Source organism: Cyrtonyx montezumae, unplaced genomic scaffold, assembly GCF_038088225.1.
Source record: "Cyrtonyx montezumae isolate F1298 unplaced genomic scaffold, pur_monq_1.0 scaffold_3, whole genome shotgun sequence".
NCBI classification, from domain to species: Eukaryota; Metazoa; Chordata; class Aves; order Galliformes; family Odontophoridae; genus Cyrtonyx; species Cyrtonyx montezumae.
Window position 1 is genome coordinate 102,254,763 of NW_027072034.1, and position 24,859 is coordinate 102,279,621.

The window sequence follows — 24,859 nt, forward strand, 5'->3', positions numbered from 1 at the left end:
TCAGAAAATGCAACAGCAGGTTGTAATCCAAGACACTGCAAATGGATTTCTAGATTACATCATGGAGTCTCCCATAGGCAAGTGTTAGCACAGGAAAAATACCATAGATGATGGAAGGTAACAGCAGCAGGTACAGAGAGGGGGGAGTGTTGTTGGCAGTGGGAAGTGAGACTGACAAAGATAGATAAGCAAATACAGGACTGAGGAGCTCCTTTACTGATAAAGGCACCACATCATGTGCTAAAAAGGGTTTGCAAACTGGGAGGACTGGGTTGACATATTAGCTGCAATGTGGCAGCAACTTGAAGAGACTTGAGGGAAGCACTGAAGAAAGGGCTCCTCCATTCTTCTCTAGCTCTCTGTACAAGCAACTTTCATCCCACAATACTCTCACATATCAGTTTCCCTCACTCTTACAGACTCTCTTCCCTATCATTTCTCTATCATCCAATCCTACTTCCAGTTCTCCTGTATTTAATAATGAGTCACACGCTCTTTTCTAGAGGTCTCTCGCCTGAATTGTCTCTATTTCTTTCTTGTAATGATCTGTACACAAAGTATTTGCCTGAATAGACTGTGATTCACAGTGAAACACTGATGATAAATTTTGGAAGAATGGGGAGGTGCTCAAGAAAAGGTGTGGTGAATATACTTACTAGCAAAAAGGGAGAGGTACTGCGAGTCAATGACCTTGAACTTTGCATCTGGGTCATTCAGTTTCCACTGGAACAGAAGAACACATTAAAACAATGTAGTTATGCATTTAACCAAACCTGAACAAAAGGAACATATACAAGGTGGTGCTTTTTCACTAGATGGGCCCACAGCTTTCTTCTAGCACCAAAAGACAAAGAATGAACTGAGATTCCCCTGGATTCACTCAAAGCAAGAAAAGACAAAGAGATGCAATACAGAACAGAAAGCAGAGCTGTCCTAAGTACAATGGTCCTAACATAGCCAGGGTTGTACCACATAGAGGTAGGAAGGACTCTGGAAGAGTTTTGATAAGTTAATCTCATACAAAGAAGATAGGGGGCCCGGGAAGGGATGGAAATAATTGTAAACTTAATTCCCAAGATTCAAGGGAACACAAATCCTGCACAAAACACATTCCATTTGCATATAGTGTACAGCATGTCCATTTGCATAGACTCACTGCTACTTCCACATGGTCTGTCCCTTTGTCATCCTGCTTGTGCAGCACCTCGAAGTAGTACCTGCTTGCAGCTGACAACCTGTGAAGAACAACATGTCTGTCAACAACAGCACTGAGGAATATTTCTTTCCTTGTCGGCAGACAAAAAGTGGAGAGCAACTATGTTCATGAAAGAACCTAATTCTCAGGGTGAGTAGGACTGGGATTGCCAAGAAAACTCAGACACTGGCAGCTAGGTAGGTGGCTTCCCTGCTACACCTGGAGCACTCCAGATCCTTCTCAGGTGATTCTGAACAACTCCCTTTTAGCCCTGTTTGGCAGGTTTTGGCCTCTGGGAAACCCAGGCAGTTCCAAGGCAGGAAGCTTGGGGTACGGCTCATAAACAGGAGGCTGGATTTGCGGATGATTCTCCTCCAGAGAAGAAATCAGCACTGCATTTCTGTCGTAAGCCTGTAAAGAAACTGGCATAGATGTGGAAGTGTCACTTGGGCTTTGGCAGACCCCATAGTAGTTTCTATCTCTATACTGTTAAATTCTTCAGAACACGTCTGGGTTTTATTTCTTTTTCCCTGTCACTTCCTGGACATGCACAGAAGTGATTGGAAGTGAGAGACTCTGCTCACTCACCTCACCACCTTTGACTGCTGGCTCCAAAATTTTCCAAACTCCCCCGGTGCTGTCCACTCCTTCCCTGTCTAAGAAGAGACAGAAGATGCTGCAGTTAAGATGAAATGTTTCCCTGGTTACTGTGCTGGAGCAATGAAGAAAGAAATACGAGCTGCTCCTCTTGGTAAGCTGTCTGCCTCTGTACAGATTTAAATTCCTTAACCATAAAACTGGGGCTACCAGCTGCAGTGCTGATAGGTATCTGGCTTAAGGTATGCTGTGTCATACTTGTCTGGCATCTGTGGTGGTGGTGGTGCCTGTAGTTGTGAGGGAAAAGAAACTTGGCTAGGCCAGGGAAGCATGGAAGACAGGAGGGTACCCATCCCCACAGAAACATCCCAGCTTTTACGGAAAAAGTCATGCAGAATGCACTGTACCTTGCCCACGCTGGCCAGCAGCTGGAGACCAGAGGTCTTTTCATCTGAACTTAACCAGAACTCAGCATTGTCATCTGCAGCAATAGCAAACTGAAACTCTCCTGTCAAGAGATGGCAGCAGTAAGTAGGGTTCTCGAGTGAGGACTTGTGCACAGGATGGAGTCTGCTTCTCTAAAATGCTGTCTTTGCCTTCTTTGCTGGTGATACCAGATTAATTCTTTGCATTAACCACACCTTTTCAACTTCTCTGAATTCTCAAACTCTGCAGTGACTGAAAACAAAACATCACTTACAGCTGGTTCCCTATTCCTCCTGCGTTTACTTCACCTGACACCCAATCCAGAAAGCTATGAAGTCTGTGTCATGTCTCCCTGGTTTTCGCTCTCAGAGCAAACATTCTGTGTGAGAAACTGTGTTTCCATGAAGGAATGTGCACATGGAGACATTAAAAGAGACAGAGGTGTTTGGGTCTGGCTGCTCCAGCCAGGGTTACAGAGATAGCAGCTGAGGGCCAGAGGACCAGGGATGGGTGTTAGTGGGCTGCTCTGGGCAGAAGCACGTAGCTGGGTGACACAGATGTCAGCTGGTGTCAGACAGCATTCATGAACCTCAGGAGCAGCAGGAACACAAACAATGTCATATACTGTCCTATCCGTGCAAGGCACGGGGGTTACTCGTCCCCACATGCACGTTATGAGGCCATGCACTCATGACAGCATTGTTTTTTAACTTGCACTTCCAACTTGTTTTCCTCTGTGCTTTTCCTTTCTACCCTACAACAGAGGCAGATGTGCTTTATCTGCAACAATAATAGAGACAGCTGGGATGCCTACATGAGGGGCCATGCACTCAAGCCAAGAAAGGACACAAGCAGCCCCACAGCAGCCCCAGAGCCCAAGAGCCCTCACCATCAGTGAAAGGATGCAGGTAGCCAAATATCCGGAGTCCATAGTTGGTCCATTTTGGGGACACAGCCAATTTCTTCAGCACGGTTCTTGTCTGAAGAGGAAGATAAAAAAAATAAAATTAGATGAATATGAACAAGAGGGGAGGAAAAGCAGTTAGGGGCAAAAATCTTGCAACGGCTAGGCAGGGGGAAGTATGCTGTTTGTTTTGTGAGGACATGGCATGGCATGCAATGGAAACAATGGGAAAGGGCAGGCAAGCTGTGAGAGGAACTGGAGCAAGGGCTGCTCAGGAGAAGGGAGAACTGCATGGGGGATGTCAGAGGTGGATTTGACATTTGGTGGCCACTTGGAGGGACAGCACCAAACACAGGGCTCTTATGTGCTGTGCCCAAGCTCTGGCAGGCCAGCAAGGGCAAAATGAGCTTCCTCCCAGAGGTTCACTAAATCCTTGTGAAAGCTTCCTGCTGCCTTAGCAGCAGGATGAAAGAAGAGGTGATGGAGAGGGGTGGGGACAGGATGCAAAGGGAGCAAAGACAGGAACCCTGAGACAGTGTTGGGTTCTTACTCACATGGGGGTAGAGGGGAAAGTGGAGATTCCTCCTGAGCTGTTCAGTGGAACTGCCACACCAGTCTTCAAACACGTGCAGGTTGGCCTGGCCTTGGAACTGGGGAGGCAAAAGGGAGGGATCATGAATTTCTGTGCCCTTCCCATGTCCTTCCCTTATTCCAGCCTCAGTCAAGGCCCCCAGCACTGGAGAGCTTGTGGGAGAGAAGAAAGATGCTGCAGCAGTGACATCTAACCAGCTGAGCATTGGGACTGGGCCAGGTGTCATTTGAACAGCAGCAGGGAGCTGTGATAATGCTCAGGACAGCTCAGCTAAATGGCTAAGAGCCACTGAATTTGTTCTGTCACAAAGGTGTTAAATCAGAGACTGTTACTGTGAGGCCTGGGAAGTGCTATAGTGTAGCACCAGCTAACTGTGACACTGCAAAGGTAGGAGCCTCTCAAAAAAGGTATTTTTCATTTCAGGGCTACTTTCCTGACCCACAGAAGTGAGGACATCCTAAGGAGGGGAGACAGCAGGCCTTCTCAAACCCTGTCTGCGAGGTGGAGCTCAGGGAGAATGGTGGGAAAAGGCCTGCTCCTCAAGGATTAGACTTTCTTTTGTCATAAGCCATCCAGAAAGGAAGAGCTGGCTGCTTCCCAGACAGCCCAAGCTCTCTAGGTGTAACGATGCTATTGGATGCTGAAGCCTTCCTCGCAGAGTTAGCGTCCAAAAGCAGAAAATAAATAAGCTGGACACTGTACAGGCAACCTTAGATGGGGAAACACTGGAGAAAGGAATATGTTGCTGTGGGACTGGGGAGGTTTTCTACAGCTGCCTTGCCTATATAAGGAGCTATGGAGTCCAACTGAGGTAGGGTGAGCAGAGGCTGGAAATGTCTCAGCTGCACCCGCATGTCTACAGATGGCAGCACACTCCTACTTTTGGCTGGGGAAGTCTTGAGCTGGGCTGAAACAGCGTGGTGGAGGAGGGCCCAGCCACCCTGAGCTATTCTGGCAGAGAAACCATTTCATGGAGTTATTTCTCCCAAGACAGCAGGTTGGGGGTTTTGTTTTGTTATAAATCACGGCTTGAAGGAAGGATGTGGAGCGGACTTGGCCCGGCATCAGCTTATGCAGTAATGCTCCTTGTGAGCTGTGGGCTTTAGTCATGCACGTGACAATCATCTCTGCCTGCCAGGCAAAACACATTCACAACTGTTGCTGTTCTTGAGTGGTCTCTTGTTAGCCCACTCTCCCTGCGCTGCCAGAGCTTGGCTGACATCTGGAAGTCCCCATCTTCCTTCATTATCTTCTTCTTTCTCCCTCTGCTTATACCTCTCAGCCCAGACTGCCCATTGGGCAAAAGGAAAGCAGTGAGACAATGCAGATGTAATTCCCTAGGAGGGATTACAGAGTGCCCAGGGGCAATGGCTGCAGTCAAGAGAAACCTGGGGCTCCCAGGCTTCTGTTTAAGCACTGATATAAATCAATCACTTGCAAGTGTGACAAACACAGAGCTGGAGTCTCATGGCTGGGCAGTTCCATGCACCAAGTTCACAATCAAGGGTCTTACACTGTTTTCTAAGCCAAATCAAACAAGGGTAATTGCTGTTTCTTGTGGAACATGAACTGAGGTGAAGAAGCTGGGCTAACAGCTTGTCACGAACACCAAGTCTTCCGGCGGTTGGTCCCTTGCCGTCCAGATGTGACGCTGTTTTCCTTGTGAGAGAACCATGTGTATGCTTCAGACAGCAGCCTCAGATCTCTGTCGCACGTGGCACAACACTCCCACACTGCGGGCAGGTTGTGACTGCACTCCTTCCTGGCAAAGGCAGACCCCAGGAGGTGCTCCCGAGCCTCAGAACTGCAAGAGAGTCAAGCTGCTTTTGGCATGGGGCAGCCTGAACACCAAAGCAGATCTGTATTAGGGAATTCCCAAAAAAGTGACCAGACTTGTTACTTGCAGAGGAAAACCATACCGGTCCCATTTTAATGCAGTGCTTTACTGCAGAGTTCTGGCAGGATTAGGCAGTGGGCAACCTTAAAATAAAGGCAGCATCTACTGAGCTCAGTGCTCTGCCAACAGTCAGAGATGGGCCCTCAGACTTCTGGGCCAACATCCCCACCTCCAAAGTCTTTTCAAAGCCACCAGAGAGGAGTTTCTGGCAGGAGCTAACAGGATCAGTTTGCCTTCCTGTGCACACAGAAATCAGAAATAATTAACTGGTAAATAACAAGCATTTCCTGTATGTAGCTTCAGAGCCTTTTCTAAGGCAATAGATTTTCTCCTTTGCTACAGCAGCCTACATGACTTTCTGCTTCCTCTAAAGGGAAAAAGAAGAATGTTATTGACAGATACGTGCTGGCTGCCCAAAGCAGCTCTGGGAATGAAAACTGAGATAGGCTTTAATTTTAGGCTCCCAAGAGTTATTGGTGCAGCAGCTGTTTTGAAACCCTATCACCCCTGTCCCTCCAGCTCAACTCATGGCTGTCCATGGAAGCAGCTGAGAAATTCCTTTGCTTGCTATTTGGGTTTTCTCTGGAACACACAGAAAATAATCCACCTAGGACTTCTGTTCCAGATTGCAGCAATAAATGGCACCATCATTCACAATTCATTCACAGAGCTCCTGAGAAACACTGATGGACTTGAAGTTTGCCTTCCCAGCTTGAATCTACCTGGCCCTGGCTTTCAAGAGGTTTGAAAAGCTGGAACCTATTAAGTAACAAGTTTTCCTCCTCCCTTTAAAAATGTCTGCTTTGGATATTTTTGATAGATTGACTTGGCCAGAACCAGGGGTAGAAGCCAAGAATCTAGGCCATAAATGGGAGCTGGTACTATGCAGTCTGTGCTACGTAACACCACCACAGAGGCTCTTTTTGAGCTCTGGGCTCCTCCTTCGCAGCCCCACTTGCTCACCTCCTCCCCATTGATACAGTGGCACTTCAAGAACTCGACTGTGATCCAAAGGGTGCCGCAGGTCATGCACTGAGGGCACCATCATCACAGCGTGTGTGAGCCATGGGCATGTCTCCAAGAGCTGATGCCCTCCTGAGCACAATATCACGGTTGCAGAGCAAACACTGCTGCAGAAGGGAAGGGACAGCTGAAGTGTAGTGTAGTAAGGGCAGGGATATGAGAGCTGGGGTTGACACAGCAGGTTTGTGATGCTGGGCTGCTGAGCCCTCCTGCTGAATGAACAGCAGTTTGGAGCCCTAGGGTTGTATTAAGAAATAGCAGTATTTCCACTTTCTTCTAGTAGGAATTTTGGATTACCAGCCTTTCCTTGGAAAACATACAGATTTAGCTGTAGAGGTCCCTGTTCATTGCAGGGAAGTTGGACTAGATTACCTTTAAGGGTCCCTTCTAACTCAAACAATTCTGACTCTACAGTTTTATGATACCATGATCTTTCTTCCCAGTTCAAACACCATCATGTCAAGACTGCCCAACAAGGTGGTCCCACACACCAAGTGGTTCCTCTTAAGCCAGGAGCCCCAGGGAAGAAGGAAGAAGCAGCAGCAGAGGCACAGCCAGCTGCACTGGAGAAGGTTAGAGAAGAGAGGTCTTTCCTAATTTAACCCTGGCCAGCTTTGGCATCTCAAAGCATGCAATTCTGGGAATGTGCAGCACCGGGGATGATAAATGTGGCACAGAGAGGCCAGGCCTGAGCCAGGGAAGAAAGGCAACATTGTGCTGCACACTGAAACTTCCACAGCTGAGTTTATAAGCCTCGTCTGTCTCCACAGAACTGCTGCAGTCCCTCATCTTGCCCAGGCCAGTTCTCTGGGCAGGGGACATTCAGAGGCCAGCAGCTGAACTTGCTGCAAGCTCCGATGCACTGGCATCTGTGGAAACCCCTCAAGATGAGTCAGCAAGAGATCCCCTGAATTCTGCTTTCCCTCACATGCAAATATACATTTTTAGAGATTTTCCACATTGTGCACTTTCCCTCTATAATATCCAAAGCTTAAGATACAAACCACCTATTTTGTCTCCTGATACTGAAAGAGGAAAATTGAGACCTGTTCTTTGGCCACGCTGGCTGCAGCACGCCCTGCACACCTGTTAATTATTCATGTTTGTCAGAAATATACCTCTATTCAAACGAAGCCCAGTTCCATGACCTGAGGGAGTCAAACCACCTGCTCTCACTCCAGGAATCAGGCTGCAATTAAGTGCTTAGAGATGCTGCCAGGACGACACAATGGGATCATAGACCTCAGGTAATTAATTCGGGCAAAGTTACAGGAAAACCTAATCCCCAGGCCAGGAGAAATTTCAGCTGGTGGTTACACAGGCAACAGGCATTTCCACACAGAGCTGTGCCTGTGAATCCCTGCCATCCCATGCAGATGGCATTGGTGAATCCAGGGTGGGAGTGTGATAATCCAACCAAATCCTCTCTCCTGCTTGTACGTCCTGGGACTCAAAAGTCTCCTTGCAGCAGAACTACAAAGACACACTGTCAAGTCATGCTCAACCTGTTGTCCACCAGGATACCTAGGTCCTTATCCTCACAGCTCTTTTCCAGCAGGATATTCCTGAATCTCTACTGATGCATGTGTGTTTCTAACTCTGTAACACACTTCTGAAAAATCAGTGAGGGGTAGAAATCAGAGACTAGAGTCAAAACCTCCAAGAAACTGCAGGAATGCCTCGGGATGGGGAAGCAGCAAATGCATTGCATCTGTCCTGTGCACAGCAGCAGCCTTGGTCCTGCTGGGACTCAACATGCCGCCACACATATGGGAGGTAGCTCCTTCTAATTGGTGCCGGTCTCTAATCACCTCCAGGAATTTAGTGAGCTGACTCTATTAGTCAAATGCCCCCAGGCTAGTGTCCCTCTGATTATCAGTAGGCTGCATTGCTCCCTTATCTGAAGAGGAATGGTGAGGTATGGGGACAGGGGAGGAAAGAACAAATGAGGCATGAAGAAAACAAAGGGAATGTTTACCCCAGCCTTCAAGGGTCACTGGAGAAGGTCTCTGTTCATCAGAAGTTCCAGTGAAGTAGAGAGACCTCTATGTACAATGTGCAGGGATTTGGTAACAAGCAAATGCCAGAGCACGAGCATAGTATGACACCATTGCATGCCAGAGTCATGTATTTGCTTGCTGAATACTTGGCCCTGAATAAACCTCACCTTTCGAGGACAGCAAGCTGCTTGTTCTCAGGGATTATGGAAGGTGCATGGTGCCTCAGTGGCTGTGGAAGATGCCAGATTATCAGGAATCTGGACACTCCTGTCTTTCCAGATGATTACTTGGGTCTGTAAGTGTCATTAAGCCAGGAGAGGATGATAGGGAATGAAACGAATGCATTTCTAAACAAAGGGTCCCTTCCAATCTCAAAGGTCTCTAACTACAGTTTCCTAATGCAGAATGTTGGAGAAAGGCACCAACCTCTGGCATCCATGGGACAGGGTTGTTCATAGCTGCATAATTCGATTTATTCCTCCCACCTCTTTGATGCTCTTGGTTCTGAAATACAAGTAGAAGAAAATCAAAGTGACCTGATAAGTAGCCAGCCATTGACACCTACACAAGAAGGTTCAAGTCTTGTTGCAAGAACGTGCCAAAAATAATAAATTCTGATAACTTCTCCAAAGGGGAGGCTGGCTATTGGAGGCACAGTGGGATGGAAATGATCCTTGGTTTTCTTGACAGAAGATTTTCATAGTGAGCCACTGAGGGGAAAGGATACCAGCGCTTTATAATGGCTGCTAGCAAAGTGCTAAAACTTAGGTCATTATCCCTTGTTTTTTTTTTGCCCATCCTTGTTTCAAAAGGTCCAAGAAAAAGTTGTTCCAACACTTCTTTCAGGCAATAGAAACAAGCTGTACTTCACTTGGAGCACTACAGTCTCTCTCATGACCTTTCATTTCTGCTTCCATCTCATTCAGTGCTCCCTTCCTGTGCCACATACCCAGCCTTCTTCACACCAACGCCACATCTTAGTACATCTAAAATAACTCAGCTGACTACAGAGGAGTCATTGTATGTTAGCACTGCTGTGAGTCAGCTCAGATTTTGCTCTGTGGCATGCTCTCTTTTCTGCATGAAGTGAGAGCTGTCTCTTGGGACCAACATCAGAAAGGAAAATTTGCCTTCACAAATATTTAGAAATCATTCAAAGCATCCTCACCTGGTGTCCCATCTTCTGGGAATAGTAAAGTGGGAGGCTTAGGTCCCCACCTGGGACATTTGGGTCTGCCAGAACCTTAGCCAGTTCCCTCCAGCTTTCATATCCTGCACAGACGGAACAGAAAGAGATGTCAGAGTACAGGCTAAAAAAAGAAGCTGCAATATTTACCAGAATAAACTTGTCCCTTGCAGATCTGAGAGACCTCCAACACTCCAGAACAGTCCAGCAGAGACCAGGAGTTGTTTACGTGACTTGGAGCTGGCAGACTGACACGAGAAAGAGAAATTGCCCTTTCTTACTCCATAGCTCTTTCCTCACTCTTATTAATTTGTTATACTAAAGATTCGTCATCGTTCTAAAATGCATTTCAGAGATTTCATTAATCATCATAGGACTGAGAACTGAGAACTTTTTTGTAGATCCTTTGGATAATCCCATTAGTCAAACTAAATAGCTATTGTTTAAACCAGCAATCCCAAAGAAAATAGCATATGACAATAAACAGATTCCTAATTAGTTTAATCATCAAAAGAATATTATTCTGATTATGCACCTATTTGTACAATAAAAGCTTTTAATCTTTTCTTGAGTGCAGTAATGCATGACTGCAAAGGTAACACCTGATGGGATATTTGACTGTAATGAATGAAGTACTAGCAGTGACACAGTTAAGGATGTCCCTGTTTAAATGAAGCCAGCTTCCAGGTTCAGATCAGCTATACTTGACACCTCCCCCCCACAATCAACTTGAGACAAGATCTGGTTTTGGTATCAGGTGAAGTAGCAATTCCGAGTACTGAGATGAAAGATCTGTGTCCTCTGTGCTGCTCCTGCAACAGGATTAGCAGGGACGGGGTCTGAATGAGCAGCACATCCCACTGCTGAGGAACTTCTGCAGTTTTAGTGTTGACATACTGTGAAAGACAACAGTTGTTTTTTCTCATGTCTCAGTGCTGCTGAGTACACATATATCAAAGGAACCACCTCTCCTTCCTATTAATTGGACTGAGATACATACCCATCTTCCCTGTGCCCACCCAACCATCACGGGAGATGTACTGTGGCTTCAATATGAGCATGTCCTATCAGTTTGCTTTGGAGAAGGCATTTATAAGTGACATGGTTGAGATCAACTCTTTTGAGACCAAGGCAAACCCAGAACAACTTCAGGACCTGGAGGTCATAAATGACCCTCTGACATATTTTGTCCTCAGCCATGCTAAGCTCTTGGCCTACTACTGCATCGTGTTCCCAAATCTGTGTGCTGTTCCTAAATCTGTGTCTGGTTGAGGCAAGTAGAAAGCAAGGGTACTGATCTTACTCCCTATGATGTAGGGAAAAAATGGAACAATTACCAACAAGCAAATACAACAGTTGTGGAAAATACAAAAGTCAGAGAGATGCAACTGTAGAGGTAAGGCTCAAAAACAACTTGGGTGTCCTGCTCTCTTAACACAAGTATGCTGCTCAGCTACAAATGTCTGATCTAATTCTTCCCATCACCAGATTCTGACCCGAAGTTAGGAGTTTTTGATCTTCTGCATAAGGCTTTTCAGTCAGACATTCTGGGTGAGTTATCTTTAATGCAGCTAAACAAACTTCATATTTCAGAGACTGACTGTCATGGGAAAGAGGAAGAATTTTCTGCGTCCTCTCAAAAAATAACTTGTGAAAGCTTCCACCTCATTTAGAGTGATGAGGTAGAAGCCACTGTTTCTGAAAGCTTTGAAGGCTCACTTATACTAAGAAGAGAGGAGCACACTTTTTTTCAGGAGAGAGAGCTTGCTGGAAGGAGGATGTTGGCCAACACAGCCTGACTTTTGGGCTGGCCCATGGCAGTTACTCCTGGCCTTGTCTGTGCTCAAGCTCCTATGCAGGACTGGCATGGAGCCCATTTTGGAGCAAGCACTGAAGCCTGTCTGGATACGAGTGCCAACAGTTGACATTTCTCTGACCCTTGGAAAAGAGAAGAGAGGGAGGCAATTCTGAATTGTACAAATATTTACCCAACACTTATATCAGCCAAACAGGGAAGAGATAAAAAGCTAGAAATTAATCTGGAGGTAGCGATTTCCTTGCTGGGTAATTTGTATGTTGGCAGACTAATTTACCGACATGGTTAGGAAATGAATTTCAGAAAATAATAAGATAAACTCTTTCTTTAGAGAAAGTTGCCAGTGCTGCAGTACTTTGAAAGATCATCTTTTCCCTGGGGATTGCCATGAGGCATCCTTGGAGAAGAACCTGGCTTTCCTTGCCAGGAGGAGGGAGGGAGATAAAGAAGACAGGAAAAGGGACTGAGCTCCTTCAGTATCCTTCAACCAGAACACCTGCTGATGCCAACTGCTGCTTGAAGGCACCATGATAGTCTTCTCCCCAGAAAAAGATTCAAGACATTGCCTTGCAAGTATCCTCCTGAGAGAAAGAAAGCACAGCAGAGTGGCTACATCCACTGCTCTGTTTGGGAGCATCAGAGAAGGCTCGTCTATGTGGTCTATGACCAATTCAGCCCATCCTTGAGCCCCCCATGAGCACAGCACTGAAGCCCAGCTGCCAGAGCACCTTCTTGATGGCTGTTTAGAAACAACAAGAAACTAAAAGATGGAAGATTTAGATTGGATATATGGAAAAAGCTTTTTATGATAAAAGTTGTGAGCAACTGGCAAAGATTGCCAGTTGGCCAGGTGGATGTCCTGTCCCTGGAGACACCCAAGGTCAGGCTGGATGGGGCTCTGAGAAACCTGATGGAGCTGTGGGTGCCCTTCTCATTGCAGGGGTCTTAAAGGGTCTCCACCAAATCAAACAATTCTTTCTTTCTATGTCTGGAAGAAAGCAGTAGGCAGGATTTTACCTCAGCAAAACACTCAGGTATTACTAGGAGGGAATGACAGGAATAGTCATTCTAAATAGCTTTGATAGTTTCACTCCAGCCCCTCTACAAAATCAGGTCTGTGTAGGATGGGAAAAAGCAAAAAAAAAAAGAGCTTTTCCTGAAGCCAGGTGGATAGCTGAAGAGGTTGGTCTGGACTCAGCAGTGGTTAGTCTGCCAGACAGATGCACCAGCCAGATCCTGCTTTTCTGTTCTGGGCATTTAGCTCCCATCACCTCCCGAAGCATGCTGTTGTTTTCCAAAGCTTTTTCACACCACAAGCCTCCCAGAAAAGCAACCCTGTCACCCTGATAGAGCTGCAGCTTGCCAGAAGAGGCAGCTGGATCTCTACTATCTGCTGCCCTCCCTGGCATATACATCCTCCCACAGCCACAAAGAACACAGGGCAGTGGTTAACCCAGAGATCACCCCATTGAAAAGGCAGGCACATAACTTTCTGCCAGGCCACACAAGCTCACTACCGACAACCCAGTCTCCCACTGAAATTTTCTTTCCCAGGGATAAGTTACAGTGTTCATCATACAACCTGTAGAAGCTTGGCTAAGGAGTTATTCAAAGCCAGAGCAGTTAATTTGCTGCAACGCCACTGAAAATTGCTGCCAGCCTGCTATGTGGTCAGATGGTATGGAGTAGCAGAGATGTAACAAGAGGAAATAAGGTGAAGGTGTTTCTTGCTCTGGGTTGGGTCCCAAGGGCCTCTTCTCAGCTATGCCTTTTCCTGTGCTTAGGCTAAAAGTCATCAGAGGAATTTGCAGGAACAGCAAATGGTGACGAGGAGATGTCACCCAACATCAAAGACTCTGCCAGAACAATGCACTTGAAGCCTGTCTCAAAAGAGGAAAATAATAAAAATTTTTAAAAAGCAGAAAGTCACAGCCAGAGATAATGGACCAAAGCACCTTGGGAGATACCAGCCTCGGACAGGAGCATGGCCAGGGCTGCTCTGTTCAGAGATTGGATCTATCCAGTTGCCGCCATACCCCCAGCTCCTGTCAGTGCCTGATGTTTCAATCAGCCTCTGACTGTACCTGGCAGCTGTGCAAGGGGGAAGTCCCTGACCCTCTCCAGTGATCAGCTTTCCCTCTGGAAGATAAGATTTGATCATTCTGCTGTAGTTACTGATGCTTACATTGCTGTGAATGCTATTAATGTCCAGATGCCTTTTTGTAGCCAGGCTAAATGATCTCACTCAGCAGCCTCAGGAAGAGGCAGGTCTACGGGCTGGTTTGCTTGGAAGCATTTTCCTTCTGCTCTGAGACCATTCTCCTCCTGCTGTAGAGATAGGGCAAGAAGGAACTGGCAGGTATGAGGCAGGTTTTGTTTTTCATTACTCCTAATGTTCAGTGAGCATGGTGTGAGGTTTTAACCCTCTCTTGTGTGGCCTTATTTCTCCTTTCTCCTCCTGGCTCGATTTTTCTCTCTTGTTCTCCTCCCAAGGGAAGCAATTATTAAAGGTCTTTCCTAGTGTCATTTCTGGACAGAAAGACAGGTGGGAGCCATATTCAATACTCTCAAATACCACCACTGAAAACACAGTACTCCAAAGCATATTGGGGAAGTTGCCTGAACATAACAATCCCACTTATAAGCAGGAGGGGGACTGACTTTTAAACAGTTTAATAGTGACAGGACAAGGGGAACTGACTTTAAATTAAAAGAGGGGAAATTTAGATTAGATGTTAGGAAGAAATATTTACTCAGAGGGCAGTGAGGCCCTGGAACAGCTGCCCAGAGAAACTCTGTGTGCCCCATCCCTGGAGCATTCATTGTCAGGTTGGATGGGGCCCTGGGCAGCCTGAACTGCTGGGTGGCAGCCTGGCCCATGGCAGAGGGCTGGAGCTGGGTGGGCTTTAAGGTTCCTTCCAATCTAAGCCATTCTATAAACAGGAGATAACTATTTTCAGCCTCTCACATGCCTCCTGCCCTGAACACAAACCTCACCTCTACCTCCTGCTTCAGCTACTCTCATTCACATTACAACACACTCACGAATGCAGCACACTGTGAGTGCTTTCACTTAGTTGCAGGATGCCAGAGTACATGCAGTGAGGCTGTAGGTCTGGCCTGTAAGACGTTGAACAAGTTGCCATGTTCTGCTGTGCATCCCAGTCACCTGGACAAGGCAGCATTGTGTCACGCTCTGGGGAAGCAATGTCAGACTCCTGCCCTACTGCACACATGTATGCATACCCCAGCACCAAGGGTACAAAGCATAAAGATGAGGCATAAAATGACTTTCTAAAAGCAGAGATATGGGGCAAGGATAAAGTAAAAAAAACCAACAAACACTACCAATGGCTTCTGGCTTCAGGGGTAAGTGAAGATCAGGCCAGGGAAACTACTAAAAGAAAAAAATATCATTCAAGTGTAGAGCCAGGATGAGACACTCTCTCTGGTTACTTACTTAAGTCAATCAAAATCAGAGGCAATGAACTCCTTGCCCTCAGATCACAATCAGAACAGCACTCCTGGAGTTAAAAGGATTCAAGAAGTTATGAAACCTGTTGTTACAGAAGGAACTGGGCAAACCTTTTCATTTCTGGTTAGAACAGCATTCTGCAAACACAACCACTGACCTTCTTCAGACATAAATCACAAGTTACAGACAGTTTTTGCAGACAGGAATGACTCCTTTCTTCCTCGCTGCTCTGATCTTTATGAATCCCTTCCAATTCGGGGTATTCTGAGATTCTGTGACTCTTGTGTACGTTAGAATTTACTGACTCTGACTATTACTTCTCACATTGCCATGCTGAAGGCAGAGGAGAGTCAGGAATCAGCTCCTTTCAGTCCAGAGAACAGCCAGCAGTCGGATGAGGAGCCTGGCCATGGAGGCACAGCTTCATCTGCATAGCTGTAATCCTTGGTCCAGGGTGACATAGCCAGCAGCAGCCCTGAGCAATGGAAGGACTCCACTCCCGCCCTTCTAACCTCTCTGATGAGGCAATGAATCTCTCCTCACCTTCCTCTCTTCTGCCTCTGCAAAACTGTACTAAGGAGCCATGAAGGATTAGATCTGAGGAGAAAGAGAGATGGAGGGAACTTTAGGGAAAGGAGGTGAAATGCACCCAAATGAGGCCTGAGGAGAAGAGCATCTACTGCTGATGTTAGGAACATATGATAAAGACTGTTTCATAGAATCACAGAATAGCCTGGGTTGAAAAGGACCTCAAAGACCATATAGCTTCAACCCTCCTGCTGTTGGCAGGGTACCCCACCACCAGACCAGGCTGCCCAGAGCCACATCCAGCCTTGCCTTGAATGCCTCCAGGGATGGGGCATCCACAACCTCTCTGGGCAGCCTGTTCCAGTGCATCATCACCCTCTGTGTGAAAAACTTCCTCCAAACAGCTAACCTAAATCTTCCCTTAGTTTAAAACCATTCCCCCTTGTCCTATCACTTTCAACCCATGTAAACAGTCGCTCCTCCTCTTTATACTCTCCCTTCAAATACTGGAAGGCCACAATGAGGTCCCCCTGGAGCCTTCTCTTCTCCAAGTTAAACAAGCCCAGTTCCCCCAACCTTTCTGCACTGGAGCAGTGTTCCAGCCCTCTGATCATTTTAGTGGCCCTCCTCTGGACCCATTCCAAGAGCTCTGCATCTTTCTTGTGCTGAGGGTGCTGGATGCAGTACTCCAGATGGGGCCTCACAAGAGCTGAGTAGAGGGAGACAATCACCTCCCTATCCCTGCTGGCCACTCCTTTCTAAATGCAGCCCAGGATACTGTTGGCCTTCCGAGCTGCAAGCATACTTTCTGGCACTGGTCATCTCCATGGCAAAAGGGTGAAACCCTTTCTACTCTGCTTCTTTTGGGCAGCAATCCATGGGTCATCTTAACCACACAAAAAACACATGTAGAGATTTCCAGATAATAACATATCTGCTATCAGCATTATGTTCATAATAATGGCGTAGTTAAAATCATAAACTGCTGGCAAGCTCTGGACACATGGCAGCTGTCCTGCTACACCCTGAGATGCCTGCTGCACAGGCTGACTTTCTATCTATCTCCTTGTCAGATAGTGCTGTCTAAAGCCAACAGACTTTCACTTTTTACATTGTTCATGCACAGCAATTGATTTCTCAAAGCAGCCACAGTTTGGGTAAGAAAAAAAAAAAAGGCTCCCAGTCTTACCGAGATTAAGGGTATTTGAGTAATTCACATCACAGTACTGCACTTCCTCAGATGAGCTTTTGCCAGCCATTGTTTTTAAAACGTGGAATTTGCTTCAAAAGCGGTTACTGATGGAGAACAGGATGTTTGCCTTGCTTGAGCTACAGTCGTTGGTAGTGTTTGTAACAATGAGCAGGTTGACAGAATGGCACAAAATCAAGGCATTTTCATATAAATCTAAGTTTTTATCCTTATTCCTACTTTTAAGTTCAAACTAATTTGCAGTCTCCATTTTCTCACCTGTTTTTTGTGTGTGTGTGTGTGTTTTGTGGTTTTTTTTCTTTATATATATATATTTTCAACATGGCAACATCTAAAATTATATTTTAAACAAAAATACCTTTAATTCTGGAACATCTACTTGGGTTTTTACCAACTTGCTCCCAGTGACCACATCCTCAACTGCTGACTCACACTCTGTAGCACTGGATACAGTCTGCCTTCTATTATAAAAACAATAATTACAAAAAAATCCCTCTCTGGCCCTCAGGGGGACTGGCATGAAAAGCAGATGTTCCACCTGGTTACGATCACAAGTGCAAATCCTGGCATCCTCCCCTTTATCTGCAGGCTCCAGTGAAGCCATGCCTGTACAGACTGGAGGCACGGGAGGCAACAAAGGCTGGTTCTACTGTGGTAACAAGTTAATTAAAGCTAGCGTTTGCCTTCATATATTACCAACTCAGTGAGGCAAATCATATTCATGGCACCAAGAGACAGAACTGGGAGGCTTTCTGCCCACTTTTATTCATATTTACGGTATTGTCATTTGCAGCAGTAAGGACTCCATGCAAAGCATGAGCACACTTCTGGGTGTTTTCAGCTTTCAATGGATTTGGTGTTATGATATTCGAAGTGTCTGAATAAATCCAATGTAGAAGAAGCAACGTATGAATGAGCTTTCTCTCCCCTGGGCACGGGGAGATACCTGCAAAACCAAAGAAAATGGCAAGACTATACTTAGCCACTTTTGCCACCTGTTTTTCTTTTCACAACATAGTTGTGCCCAGGAAAGTTCAACAGAGTAACTCGTACATCTTTCAGAAAGCTTTAAGTACATTTTTCCCAGCTGATCCAAACACCACAGCACATTAAGACTGCTCAAAGAACCTTCCAAGGTTTATTTTACACAGGATATGCCTAGAATGCAAAGGATGTCAACTGTGCAGGAATCCTTTCAGTCAACTTTAATTTCTTTAGAGTATTCAGCTAACCCATTACTTTTTCTATCCTGGCTGAGGACTTTCCAAGTGACTCAACAGACAGTTGCTTCCATGTAGATGCAGCTTTCCCAAAATATCCTCTTGCAGCTTGATTTTCAGTCAAGACTCGTGAAACTTCATGCTGTAGAAAATGTGCACTACTTCCATGAAATTACATACACATTTTTCTGTTGCCATTTACATTTGTCATTTTGCTCAAAACTGCTGTAGCAATTTTCTTCCCCTGATTCACCCTCAAGACAGTAACTCAATTCCACCCAAGTGTGTTGCTTCTGTGATCTCTATGGGCACTGCAACAAAACAATTGTCCTACACAACCTATTCCAGAAGTGACTGGAGGCAGTCACCTCTGGGGCAAGGGATGAGAATAAAGGAAAAGAGGACTAAAGAGAAGGAAAAGGCTGAGCAAACATCCACCAGGAATGTTGCAGGTAGGGCTGAAGTGACCTTAGGGCAAGGAAGTGAGCTAAAGTGGTCCTCCTGAAGGCCATTCCAGAAATTCTCAAATCATAATTTGCTTTTTTTCATTTGCCTATGCTATTGAGAGTATCTGAATGACTGGTCTTCCCAGTGATCTACATGGGACACCCTGCCCTGACACCAAATGAAGCTCTGATGACAGAAGGACCTCTCAGTGGGGGACAATACAACATTTATGGGGCAGCTATGTGAAGTAGGAAACAAAAGCATGTATACTGATGAACATCAAACCCAGAGAAATAGGACCCTGTATTCAAACTAGACATCATTTCATGTGGGGAAAGGGAGAGAACCATACCTCTAGCTTATGGGAGTGGGAAGAGCCTGTAACAATAAGGGGACCCAGGAACACAGCCAACATGGAGGACAAAATGTTCCTCACAAGGCTGTTTGGGAAAGCCTGCTATGACCACTGCAGCTCCAAGACTGGGCTACCAGGCCTCAAGGATACTCCAGGCCCCACACAGCCACCCATGGCAGGAGAGCTCAGCTCCCAGTGCTGAAACATCAGCAGATTAGGATGCATCCCATCTGGCAAAACGGGAACAATTCTACAGAAAAAGCAAGAATACAGTCAGAAGATTAGGAAATGCAGCACAGAGCAAGACTTTTTTTTCTGCAGTAATGCCTGATTTCATTTTCATATTAACAGAAATCAGGTCATCTAAATAAAGAGGAACTGATAGAGCAGATGTTGAGGTGAGTTTTGGTACTGATTTGTAGGTACACTGGATTAGAGACTATTTGATGCTTGAATATTGAGTCAGCTGAAGTAAGTCCTTCTGTTAATGTGTTTTAGATGAGGCCCTAGAACTACTCCAAAAATCTCTGGAACTTGGATACAATCCCTATGGGCAAGCTTACTTCCTTGATTCTGACCCAAACCTCAAAACCCCAGCTTCTGGTTGAGGTTTACATACATTCAAGTGTTGATTATAACAGCAGCAAAAAAGCAACTGGAATTTCAGGACAATCTTCAGGAATGTCTGAAATTTCTCATCAATGCTGACAACACCAAATCCAAGCCCAAAACTTCATCTGGCCTTACACGCCAGGCTCCATCTCTCTTTGTGAAGGATTTGTTGCGTCTATGCCCCTGAACACCACCACCACACCTATGTAGCAGAAGAGCCACCTATAGTCTTTCCTCTGAATCACCAAATACTGTCTGTTAGCCAAGGGCAGCCAAAAATGCAAGATGCTCTAGTGATTTGATGTATTATGGTGAATCCTGTATACCTCTTGTGCAGAAGGCACATTGCCAGCCCTCCCTGAGGGCACAGACACTTATTTCTTCACCAGCTTTATTTACACAACAGGGGTTGCTACGGGAGGGAAGAATAGCAGTTGTGTACAGCCCAGAGAGAACAAACCCATAGACACGCAAAAGCTGAGACCAGGCTGAAGTTTGCAAAGCACAAGCTGCAGGGGGCCAGCCAAACACTGCCAGGGGGCCTGCTCCCCACAGGGCACCCCAGGCACTTCTGAGGGCTTCCAGGGCTGAACTGTCACCCAGAGGGGATGGCTGGGTTAGGCACCTTGGAGAAGGCTGCCGGTGTTACAGGGCTATCCTATTACAGTGGAATGTTTAACCAGGCTTTGGCTTCTTCCAGAGTAATAAAACTGCCCTGCCAACTACTTAAGGTGGCTTGCAACGACCGAGTGCAAAATTACTGCTTTCTTTCAAATGCGCTGGAAATTTCCATAGGGCAAGGAAGAGGGGGTCCTACTGCTCAGCACTAGTCCAGCAAGTGCCTTATGAATCTAAGGACAAATGACACTGTAATGACTGTCCACTCTGCCTCTTGTGTAACTTAGCACTGGAAATAGACACAGTAATTCCTGCACTAGCTCCAGAATGAATATCCAATGAAAATATGGTCTGACGTTGGTTATTTACATCCTGACCTGAGTTTAATCCGAACTGTGTTCACAGTCTCTTCATTAAATGTTACTGACCTTTTCCACAGGCTCTTGGTGTCAGCTCCTACTGAGCTCCGACTCTGGCTGAGTCTGTTCCAGGATGGTATGAGTGTACCACCTTATACAACTTAACTGCATATATCAAAATCCTCATTTCTAACGTGGTCTGCCAAAACTGAAGATGAGTGAAAGCAGCTGGCCTCTTTGCTGCACTTAGCAAAAGGACCAGTCATTAATCATTTGTCCTTTGTGCCTCTGACCACAGTAACTCACAAAGCTCCAGGTTACGCATTGAGAGGAGAGCATCAGACCACAGCTCCCGTACCTTGAAGCACTGCAGTATGATTTATATGCTACGTACTGTTTTATGGGAAAATTTCCTAATGCTGTCTCCAGGGATGAGGTGGTGAGGACTGTGTGTGCCTTTGACTTTCTAGTCTCTGCAAACAGCCCAGGGCAGTCCACTGCTGATTACTCTTTTAATCTGCTTTTTCTGCATACTGCTACAAGAACACAGAACTTCTGAAGGTGGAGGGCTCATCTGGAAGATATATAGACCAAGACCCTACTTAGAGCAGGGTCACCAGAACAGGCTGCTAAAGGCCATGTCCAGTCAGGTTTCAAATACCTTCAAGTACAGAGACTCCAGAACTACTTTGAGCAATCTGCTCCAGTGCCTGACCACCCTTAGAAGGAAACATTTTTTTTTCACTGTTTAAACAAAACTTCTTCTGTTTGGTTTGTATCCATTGCCTCTTTTCCTTCATCTTGGTGCCAGTGAGAACAGTCTGTATCCTTATTCCTTACCCTTGTCTATCAAGTAGGCCTTTGCTGTAGGGGCTCATCTCTGTTTCACATTCAACTTAGCATCCACCAGGTCCCCATGGTCCTTTCCTGCAAAGCTGCTTTCCAACTGGATGGCCCAAACCTATAGGAGGTTATTCTTCTCAGAGAGGAAGGAATTATTAGTATGCCCCTTTGTTGAACTCAATGAGGCTCTTCTCAGCCCATTTCTCCAGAGCTTTGTTTAGGGCCCTCCATGTGGCAGCACAAGCATCTGGTCTATCAACCTCTTCTCCTAGTTTTATACCATCTGCCAATTTGTAGAGAGCATGTTTTGTCTTATTATCCAGGTAACTAATTAAGACATTAAATAGTATTTGCCTCACTGTCAGTCCCTGATGTATGCTAGCAACTAACTCCCAGCTGTGTTTTGTATCACTTGACATTTGTGTTCTTTCAGTCCTTGTGAACCTCCATCAATTGCTACAATCTTTTAGTGACCATCTAGATTGGTCTTGGAGAGGCACAGCTTCATCAGCTCTCATAGGTACAGCCCATCAGGCTCCATACACTTGTGTCTGTCCTGTCTGCTTAAGTGTTTCCCAACCTGACCCTCTTCCACCAAGGATGCATCTTCTTTGTTTCAAATTTCCCCTCTGGATCCAGGGGTGTGGCATTCCTCAAGGCCATTTTTACCAGACCCACATTTTCCCTTGTCTTCCTTTTGTTGTTGATATATCTTGTTGATGTAGAAGTCCTTCTTGTTACCCTCCACATCTCCCTCCAGATGGGTTTTGGCTCTCCCAGATCCATCCCTGCACCTGAGACAGTGTCTTGAGATCTCTTCCTCACTGACCAGACCCTGCTGTCCCCTCCTGTATGCTTTCTTTTTATGTTTGAGCTTGTTCAGGAGCACCTTGTCCACTCATGCAGGCCTTCTACCACTACTGCCTGACTTCATGCATGCTGGGATGGACTCTTCTGGAGCTTGCAGGAGGTGATCCTTGAACAACCAAGCAGTTTTTTTGGATCTCCTGCTCCACAGGATTATTCCCAAGGGAATCTCTGAGGCAGGTCCCTGTGCATAGCAGTCTGCTCTTCAGAAATTTAATGCTGCGATCCTGCTCTTTGCCCTGTTCCAAGATAACCTGTTCACCACATGAGGCAAAAAAAGCACCTGTTAAGAATTGCAAAAAGCAATTTTAAACCAGCTAGTCATCTCAATACACTGGTAACTCTGAACTCTAAAAGTTTACAATTTAAAAGCTTTTGAAAATTCTGCCTGTAATACTGCTAAAACTACTGGGATTTGAGCCAAGCCACACGTGCTTTTTTTAAAGCCTGTCCTAAAACAGCAATACAATTAACTACTTCAGAGTTTCCAAGATCCCCGTGAACCTTCTTCTGCCTTTCTGGGCTCTCAAATACTCCACCTCCCCATTAGAAATCCACTTGTCTGTTGCAGGTTTCAAATCTGTGATTGGGAGGCTCTGTGATACTGAAAAATGAGAATGGAGGGACAAAAGAGAATAGATCAAATGATACAAGGAATAATGAAAGGTTTTATAAGCTAAGTTTATTACTTACGTTTATCACTATATTCATGAGATACTGATTTTTCATTCAAATAAATCAACCACAGAATAATATTGAGGTTACCACATCAGCATTTCACAGAAGTTAGAAACCTTGGAGCAGAATGCAAATCCTGATTGCTACAGGATAATTAAGCTTTGTCTATTATATTTTGTAATACACAGAATTGCTACCATTAGACACGCTGTTTTACTTGGATGATTGATGCCAAAGTGATGTAATTAGATTCTAAGCAGCCTATTGTGTAGGAGCTTATCCATCCACCCATCCATCCATCCAAAACCTCCCTGTGGTGGTGCAATATGCTAACATGCACAATGGAAAACTAAAATAAAATTGCTCACTCCTGTTCATTTCTTTTTTTGTGTACCCTGAATCTCAGCAACAGTTAAGCCTGGACAGCGATCTGGCTTATTGCAAGAAACAAAGTTGACATGAGTTCAGAAGGGCATAACAAGTTACTTTTAAGCATTTGCTCTAGTAGCTGACAGCACTCACACAACATGGATCATTTTAAACTGCTTTTTAAGGATTTGGACTACCTGACTGAATTTTATTGCATATTTTTTTTGCCATGCTGAGCATTAAGACTGCTAGTTTGGCACTGACTTTGCCATCTCATCACTGCTAAGACCAGGAGTTCACCCCATCTGAAAAGCAGCTACATCGGCTTTTGAAACTTCAGTCGTTCCAACAGCATCACCAATAAAGTATCGAGATAAACACTGTGAAATGTAAATACAAAATGAGTACAAATGATTATTGCCCCCCTGCCACGAGAAATGTATTAGTCCACGAATACAGCCATGTTCAGAGTTGGTGAAAACTGGGCATGTCCTGGATGCCAGTCCTCTTCCACCATTTGATGATGAGAATAACATGAAAGTTTGCTTCCCAGGAGTACTGAGGGACTTGATTATCTAACTTTCTACATCACCAAAAATGGAAAGGATGAGGAGGCTGACTCTCAGGGTCTGAGCATTCAGGTTCACATGGACTTGTTACAGAACTGCTGCCAGTTTTACAAAAAAAAAAATCAGACTCCTGGGGACTCTGATCCTCATTAGAATTTTTTTTTTTAAAGCTTTCTAGTGAAACAAAACATTTCTTATCTAGGAATCGCTGCATCTCTGAAGCTGGTAAAGTAACCCTCACTGGATTTTACTTCAGATGCTTATAGTTTTGCATAACTGGGAAATGTCAGAGTAACATTCTTATGTGTCTTCACATATGATCAAAAACATGATAATCACAAAAACAGATGAAACACACAGCATGCCCCAGATCCTTGGAAAAATCTATCTGCCAAAGCATTCAGATGCTGTAAGTGACCCTTGTCACTTAGGATGCCCTTCATGAATTTATCTATCTTGGACCATCTCATGTGAAAAAAGTTTAACTGGTAACTTTATCCCTGTTCCAGCCTGTTATGGAACAGTTACAAAAAACACATAGAGCATGTGTCATTTTCCACTTAACTTCAGAGAAATGTTTAGGATGCTTCTAAATTTGAGTCCCACACCTAAACCTAAAAACTCTTGCATGTCTTCTTTGTAAAAACAGAGTCTGCTTCTGTGAGCAGTGCAGCAGGGACTCTGTAGAAGTAAGCTCTCATCTGGCAAAACCTAAGGGCAAAACACTATCCTAAAATTATTAGTGAACAGGAAAGAGATCACAGAAGGAAAATGTGTTTGTTTTTTTCTTCCAACTCTGTAATAATAAGTTGACTATCTATTTTCTGCTGTCTCTTCTCAGTTGGCCTCCCCAAGCTTTTCATCTGATTTCTTCCCCCTTTTCATTCCCTTGCATTCTTAGCTACTTCCAGCCTCTGATAGTTTTGAGGCAGCATTCAGTGTTCCTAGTGATACCCCTGGGACTCCTCCTCCAAGTCCTCTCATGTTTCCCCAAGGGCTCTGTCTTCTCTTTCATCAATTGCCTCGAGTCCTGTCCCAGTCTTACAATGCTGGAACGATATGCAACCTGATAG

General features: G+C 45.3%; 1 protein-coding gene across 2 annotated transcripts in view; it reads right to left on the bottom strand.

Moving 5' to 3' along the window:
- The window catches only part of B4GALNT3 (beta-1,4-N-acetyl-galactosaminyltransferase 3), a 58,643-nt gene that overhangs the window by 13,699 nt on the left and 20,085 nt on the right, over positions 1-24,859 (bottom strand). For both annotated transcript variants that reach the window (XM_065742568.1, XM_065742569.1), the window contains exons 2-9: positions 9,803-9,906; positions 9,061-9,138; positions 3,677-3,772; positions 3,108-3,198; positions 2,200-2,300; positions 1,784-1,851; positions 1,157-1,235; positions 657-723 (exon numbers count right to left, since the gene is read on the bottom strand). In XM_065742568.1, coding sequence (XP_065598640.1) covers positions 657-723; positions 1,157-1,235; positions 1,784-1,851; positions 2,200-2,300; positions 3,108-3,198; positions 3,677-3,772; positions 9,061-9,138; positions 9,803-9,906 — 684 coding nt within the window. The remainder of the gene's footprint in view (positions 1-656; positions 724-1,156; positions 1,236-1,783; positions 1,852-2,199; positions 2,301-3,107; positions 3,199-3,676; positions 3,773-9,060; positions 9,139-9,802; positions 9,907-24,859) is intronic.